We start from the raw sequence: 7,276 nt of genomic DNA, 5'->3' as shown, positions 1-7,276 counted from the left end.
TTACCGTCACGGGCAAAACAGACTCAGCTTGGGGAAAATTAACTCAATTTATTACCAATCAACCAGAGTAGGGTAATGAGAAATAAAACCAAATCTCAAAACACCTTCCCTCCACCCCTCCCTTCTTCCTGGGCACAACTTCACTCCTGGATTCTCTACCTACCCCCCCAGCGGCACAGGGGGACGGGGAATGGGGTTTACGGTCAGTTCATCACACGTTGTTTTCTGCCGCTTCATCCTCCTCAGGGGCAGGACCCATCACACTCTTCCCCTGCTCCAGCATGGGGTCCCTCCCACAGGAGACAGTCCTCCACGAACTTCTCCAACGTGGGCCCTTCCCACAGGCTGCAGTTCTTCACGAACTGCTCCAGCATGGGTCCTTTCCACGGCGTGCAGTCCTTCAGGAGCACACTGCTCCAGCGTGGGTCCCCTGTGGGGTCACAAGTCCTGCCAGAAAACCTGCTCCGTGGGCTCCTCTCTCCACAGATCCGCAGGTCCTGCCAGGAGCCTGCTCCAGCGCGGGCTTCCCACGGGGTCCCAGCCTCCTTCGGGCATCCCCCTGCTCCGGCGTGGGCTCCTCTCTCCCCGGGCTGCAGGTGGAGATCTGCTCCCCCGTGGACCTCCCCGGGCTGCAGGGGGACAGCCTGCCTCACCATGGTCTTCATCACCACGGGCTGCAGGGGAATCTCTGCTCCGGCGCCTGGAGCATCTCCTGCCCTCCTTCTGCACCGACCTGGGGGTCTGCAGGGTTGGTTCTCTTACATGTTCTCACTCCTCTCTCGGGCTGCCGAATACCGCCTGTCCCAACTTTTTCCTTCTTAAAAATGTTATCACAGAGGCGTTACCACTATCGCTGATTGGCTCGGCCTTGGCCGGCGGCGGGTCCATCTCAGAGCCGGCTGGTATTGGCTCTCTCTCGAACACAGGGGAAGCTTCCAGCAGCTTCTTACAGAAGCCACCCCTGTAACCCCCCCCGCTACCAAAACCTTGCCACACAAAGCCAATACACTGAGGAAGAACCAGCCGATCAGACTGCCGTGCTCGTGTGACGTAGAGCCTTCCCCTCCCCGCGTTCAGAGTTATGACTAATTACTTCGCATGCAGGCTTGCTGCTCTGCATCGCTGATGATTAGCCGGCAGGGAGGCTCCCAGCCTTCCTTCTCGGCACCCAGCCCTCAGCCCCAGCTTCAGCTCTAAATTTAACCGAGACGACCCTCTTAGTTCATTAGACGCATCATGATTTTTACTACCGGCTTCAGACGAATCGCCAGAAACGCTCACCTATTTTCCTGCCCGTAAAAGCTCTTACACAGACATTGCTTCCCAGTTGAGTCTTGCGTCAGCCTGATTTCAATTCCCTTCAGCCTCTGGAAGCTCTCTGCCCACCACAAATCTTCACGCAGCGACTTCTACGAAGGCCCTGTTAAAACTCAGACCGTGTGTGCATAAAAACTTGGCCAGGCTCTGCCGCTCTTGCTACGTGGGCTTGGGAAAGCTGGAAGTTGGGGGAGAAAAGGAATTTCTGTTGGTTAAGGGACATGCAAGTGGGATACCGTTTTCTACTTACGTTTTGAGACGCAAAGTCTAATAGGGCCTCGTTTACGTCTAAGGCGGCTTTTTATTTTCTTTATGAGTCATCTTCTATATATGTGTTCCATACTAATTAGACATATAATTGAAGAATTCAGGGTAAAAACCAAAAGCTTTGCCATGTACATATCTCTGGATTATTGATTTGTACAAAATGTGAAATTGTATACTCCAAGTGAGGAGCAGCTCTTCCTTTTGGAAAAGTTCAATCTAATATTAAAACTCCAGTAGAAGTGTTATCTCTGGTGTAAGCATTTTTTTGAACACAGGAAGAAACGCTCATGTTTGTTTGTTTCGTTAAATGCTATTCTATACCTGATTTCAGCGGAAGGATTTGAGAACTGCTTTTAGCTTGAAACCTTGAGGGGAGGGAATTTCAAAGCTCTGTATGATTTTTTTCAGGACTGTCATTCCTGGGAGGAGACAGAATATGTGTCACAGACAATCTCAACATAATCAACATCTATTCTTTCTGGTTTGTGCACAAACGTAAGCCTATCTCTCTTGACGTATAAATATATGTTCACAAACGCAAGTTACTGTCCTTTAGTAAGGCTGCCTTAACAAGGGCTAAACGTCTAAGCACATACCTATGCAGCTTGACTCAAGTCAACGTCTCAGCCAGATCAGAAAGCAAAGCGCTCGCGTGGCTGCGGACGCAAAGGTGTTCGTGCTGTGCACGAACACTTCGGTTGACGGGCGTAGCTTCGCTAAAATTACACCGCTTCCCACCCGTGAAGGGTCAGGCTGGAAGAGCTCAGACCAGGTAGCGAAAAGCAAAGGCCAGCTCCGTCACGCGGCCCTCCCTCCCGCCCTGCAAGCCATCCTTAAAATCTCCAGAGCTAAACCGCCGGTGAGGTATCGCCGGAGACCAAGGGTGGGCGAGACTAACGGTAGCATCGTTCACGCTCCTCCCCGCTGCGTTTCTCTGCAGAAAATACTTTTGTTGACCTGTAAAGACCTCTACGCTCTGAAGCACGAAATCCATGAACAGATCCCTCCGACACATCACAAAACCTTTATTAGTGTTTATCAGTGACACAGATTACAGGAACCAAAGGCAATTAAATAACACTTAACTTTAAGTTGACCACAGACTCAAGAAATACAAGTCACATTTGGCAAGGCAAAGTTCTCAGTACACTGGGTTGCTTAGGTTATTATTACACTGTGAAAGAGTAATTTCCCTTACAAGGATCTACGTATTCAGGATATTATTATTAATTATTATTATTGTGTCTTTCAGACAGTTCCTTTGGCAAGAATTCCCATTTTTTAAGCTTTTATTATATAAAAATATAACCAATTTTCATTATGTACAAACATTACATTACACAATGTACAGGTTAAAAACACTACAAAAAATGGCAGGCCATGGGTGAACCAAAAGCAAAAAACCAACCAAACAAAAAAACCCCGATGTAGAAAACATGAAAAAAAAAATTTAAATACTGCACATTTCATAAAAATTACGTTAACTACAAACAATTTTTTTTTTGTTGTTTGCAAATATCAAACAGTACTGACGTGATTGGAAATCTTTCCCAACGACTTCATTTTTAAGGCACATCTTGCATATTTACACGTACAACACCGGATCTGGTCAATAACTTAAAGGCTCTCGGGAGTGACCTAGTCGTGTGCGCGCAGGGACGCGTGTACTCGGGTGGGGAGCGCGTTGGGCTACACTTTCTCAGCCGCGTCAGTCTGGGGGCCCAGGTATCTAGTCGAGGGGGCTGGGTAGAGGGGCACCCCGATCTCCTGAAGGTCGGGGAGCCGCGCGGGACGCGGCGGGGAGAGGAGCGTGATCGTCCGGTCAAAGTCCCTGTGCAGCACTTTCTCGTAGACGCTCTGAAGCCCCACTGTTTTGGGCAGCTGGGCTTGATAAAAGTTGTCCCTGCGAAGGGGATCCCGGGGCAAGGACGTGCTCTTGCAGAAGGTGGAGAGGGGTGCTGAAGGGTGGGGAGAAGGGTGAGGGTTGGCTCGGCCGCAGGAGGGGCTCCAGCAGCGGTCCGAGTGGCCCAGGATCTTGCACTCGGCCGTGCATGCCCACAGACCTAGAGACAGAGAGAGAGAGAGGAGGAGAAACCTGTCGTTACTGCAGGAATAAATCCACATCATTCGTAATCCTCAGAGTTATCAGTCACGGGACGATTCGGCGCACTGACGGCGGGAGCGGGAGGGGGGCGATGCTCTACGGCACGACGACAAAACACGCTTGGGAAGGTTATGTCATTTTGCTAGGGACGCTCCCCACAATCCTAACTTTTAAGGAAAGCTTTTTGGGGAAGAAAAAAACAAACCCCAGCACTACAGTACTTCCAGCATCTGCTAATTGGTGCCGGGCGCTCAGTGCCGAGCATCTAGCAGCCTGCTGCAAAGAGACGAAGAGCCGGGCGGTTTGAGCCACGCAGCGTCAGGTTTCCACCTCCAGCGGCCCGACCTAGCCCCTGCGCCCCAGGGACGCGTCCCTCCGTCCACCTCCCCGTCCGCCCGTCCGTCCGTCCGTCCGCGGGGCCGGCCGGGAGCGGGGGGCCGAGCCCTTACCGTTCTGCATGTGCGTGATGAGATCTTTCTTCAGGGCGTCTCCGCTGATATCCGAGTCGCTGTCGTTAAAATCGCTGTCGCCTTTGCCGCTGTCTTTGCCGCTGAACTTCTCTGCCTCTCGGCCGGAGATGGTGTTGAACGAGTGCCCCTTCCAAATGGCCACGGGGGGAGCGGGCTCCTTGCCGTAGCTCGGAGCGGCGGCGAAACCCTGCTGGGGTTTGGAGGGGGGGGGATCAAAGGAGACGTGAGAGAGGGAAGGGGCGAAGGGTAAATCAACGTCAGAACTGCACCGCGGCGATTCACGTCCCCCGAGACGTGCCCCCCCCCCCACCTCTGCCCCCCTTCCCCACGGTGGGACCTTACCTCCCCGCTCGGTCCTCTCAGCCTCTTCTGACCCTCGTAGAGGCAGGCGCTGTCGCTGCCGCTCTCGGCGGCGGAGATCTCTTCGGCAGCTGGAGAAGGGTCGGGGCTGGTGAAGGAGGTTTTGCTGGGAAAGGTTCGCACCTCGAAGACGTTCCCCCTCTGGCTGCCCTCCTCGGGCCGGCCCTTCTCCAGGTGGGAGATGTCTATCTGGTCCTTCAAGGAAGCGTTGTTTTTGATCTCGTTCCCCTTCTTGCGCCTGTTGCAGGTGGTGGCGATGGTGATTATAGCCACCAGGAGGAGGGTGCAGCTGCCCGCCAGGACGATGATCACGATCAGAGGGATGTCCCACTGCAAAGCCTTTCCTTCCCAGGAGCTGGGCTTGGCGATCTCCTGCATGCTGGAAGGAGCAGTGGCAGTCACCAGGAAGTTGACCGTGGCGGTCGTGGCCAGGGGGGGTCTGCCGTTGTCCGTCACGGTGAGGATGACCTTGAACATCTGTCCCAGCTCTTCAGAGAGGTCGCCCCTCAGCACGATGTCCCCGGTACTGGGGTTGATGGTGAAAAGGTCCTGCCGGGGCTCTTCCAGGAAGGCAAAGGTGAGCTCGGCATTGGCCCCGTCATCCGCGTCTCGAGCTTTGATCTGGGCCACCAGGGAGTCGCGGGAGGTCTTGCTGGACACGCCGATTTCCACCGTCCCGTTGGTGAGCACGGGGTGGATGATGATGGGAGGGTTGTCGTTCTGGTCCACCATCCTCACTTTGACCAGGGTGCTGCTGGAGAGCTGCGGGGAGCCGCCGTCGGTGGCCTGGATCCGCAGGTCCAGCTGCTTGAGGATCTCATAGTTGAACGTCCTGAGGGCATAGATGGCCCCGGTGGCGGGGTCCACCGAGACGTAGGTGGAGATGGGGGCCCCCATGACCTGTGTCTCCAGGAGCCGGTAGGTGACCTTACCGTTGTGGCCGAGATCGGGGTCGCGGGCCACCACGGTGGCGATGTAGGCGCCCGGCGGGTTGTTCTCCGGCACGGCCACCTCGTAGAGGGGCTTGGCAAAGAGCGGCGCGTTGTCATTCTCGTCGCTCACCCGCACCGTGTACTGGCGGACGGTCTTGAAGGGCGGCGAGCCCAGGTCCTCGGCCACCACGGTGAGGTTGTACTCGGGGATGCGCTCGCGGTCCAGCGCCGCCGTGGTGACGATCATGTAGCTGTCCTCGTAGGCACGCTGCAGGGCGAAGTGGTCGTGGCCGCGGAGGCTGCAGCGCACCTGCCCGTTGGCGCCCGAGTCGCGGTCCGAGGCGCTGACGAGGGCCACGAAGCTCTCGCTGGCCGCCGCCTCGCTGACGTAGGCCACGCCGGCGGCGCTGGCGGCGCCGCGGAGGGCGCTGATGCTGATGCGCGGCGCGTTGTCGTTGACGTCGGTGAGGCGCACGACGACGGTGCAGGTGGCGGCGCGGGGGCTGGCGCCCCGGTCCTGGGCGCGCACGTCCAGCTCGTAGGTGCGGGCGCGCTCGTAGTCGACGGCGGCCTCCAGCGTGAGGCGGCCCGAGCGAGGGTCGAGGCGGAAGAGCCGCCGCGCCTCGGGGGGCACTTGGCTGCCGAAGGCGTAGACCACCTCGCCGTTGGGGCCCTCGTCGGGGTCGGCGGCGTCCAGGTCGAGGAGCAGGGAGCCGGGCGGCGCGTCCTCGGGCAGCTCCACCGTGACGGAGCCCCGGGCGAAGGCGGGGCTGTTGTCGTTGGCGTCGAGGACGCGGACGCGCACGGTGGCCGTGCCCGAGCGCGCCGGGCTGCCGCCGTCCTTGGCCACCAGCTCCAGCGTGTAGGAGGGCTGGCGCTCGCGGTCCAGCTCCTGGAGCAGCACCAGGTCGGCGCAGCGCGCCCCGTCCGCCCGCGTCTGCGCCTCCACGCCGAAGTGGCTGTTGAGGGAGACCTGGAAGCTCTGGATGGAGTTGGAGCCCACGTCCTCGTCCACGGCCACCTCGAGCGGCAGGCGGGTGCCGGGCGCGGCGCTCTCCGACACCTCCAGCGTCATCTGGGCGCGGGGGAAGCGCGGCGCGTTGTCGTTGATGTCGCGCACCTCCAGCTCCACGTGGACCAGGCGGTAGCGCTCCCGCCAGCAGCTCACCACGTCGAAGGCCAGCACGCACTGGGGGGCCTGCCCGCACAACCGCTCCCGGTCCAGCCCCGCTTCGCCGATGCTCAGCTGCCCGTCCTCCTCCCGCACCCTCACCAACGAGCTGTTGCTGAACTGCCGCATCAGGCGGAAGCTCATCTCCCCCGGCGCCTTCACCGGCATCTCCTCGGCCAACGTACCGATCACCGTGCCCGGCGCGCCCTCCTCGTCGGTGCGGTACCTCACCGTCTTACAGCGGGACAGGGCCAGCAGGCTGGCGGCGGCCAGCAGCCGCAGGGGGCTCATGGCCCTTGCCGGGGGGGGGGGGGGCTGTACGTGCGTGGGGGTGCGTGTGTGTGGAGCTCAGCCCGACGGCGGAGCTCCGCGGTGAACGGGCGAGACCGCGCTCCAGCGGCCGCCGCCGCCGCCGCCCCCCCCGCCCCGCTCGGCCGCCGTCTGCGCCCCCTCCGCCCCGCCGCGCCGCCTTTCATAGACGGCGCTATGCAAATGAGAGGCCGCCGGAGCCAATGGGAAGCGGCGGGCCGCGGGCGGACCCCGCCCCGGCCGTGTGTGTGTGTGTGTGTGTGTGTGTGTGTGTGTGTGTGTGTCCCGGCGCTCCCCGAAGCGGGGCGGCTCCGGCGGCGAGCGGGAGCGGGGGCCTTTGTTTTCG

General features: G+C 58.8%; 1 protein-coding gene across 3 annotated transcripts; it reads right to left on the bottom strand.

Annotated features, from left to right (window-relative positions):
• Positions 1-2,589: 2,589 nt before the first annotated feature.
• On the bottom strand, positions 2,590-7,062 carry PCDH8 (protocadherin 8). 3 transcript variants are annotated; one of them, XM_030036703.1, is made up of 4 exons: positions 6,970-7,045; positions 4,501-6,931; positions 4,138-4,348; positions 2,590-3,647 (listed from the first exon to the last, which is right to left on the bottom strand). In XM_030036703.1, exons 2-4 carry the CDS (start codon positions 6,910-6,912, stop codon positions 3,274-3,276), a joined length of 2,997 nt encoding a protein of 998 aa, XP_029892563.1. In that variant the 5' UTR covers positions 6,913-6,931; positions 6,970-7,045; the 3' UTR covers positions 2,590-3,273. The 3 variants fall into 3 exon arrangements, with proteins under 3 accessions (XP_029892563.1, XP_029892562.1, XP_029892564.1); XM_030036702.1 differs by having other exon boundaries at positions 4,501-7,062; XM_030036704.1 differs by having other exon boundaries at positions 4,138-4,345; positions 4,501-7,062.
• Between the last annotated feature and the right edge of the window lie 214 nt (positions 7,063-7,276).

The sequence above is a fragment of the Aquila chrysaetos genome, chromosome 14 (assembly GCF_900496995.4).
Source record: "Aquila chrysaetos chrysaetos chromosome 14, bAquChr1.4, whole genome shotgun sequence".
NCBI classification, from domain to species: domain Eukaryota; kingdom Metazoa; phylum Chordata; class Aves; order Accipitriformes; family Accipitridae; genus Aquila; species Aquila chrysaetos.
Note: the sequence above shows the minus strand (reverse complement) of the source record. Positions and strands in the feature narration are given on the sequence as shown.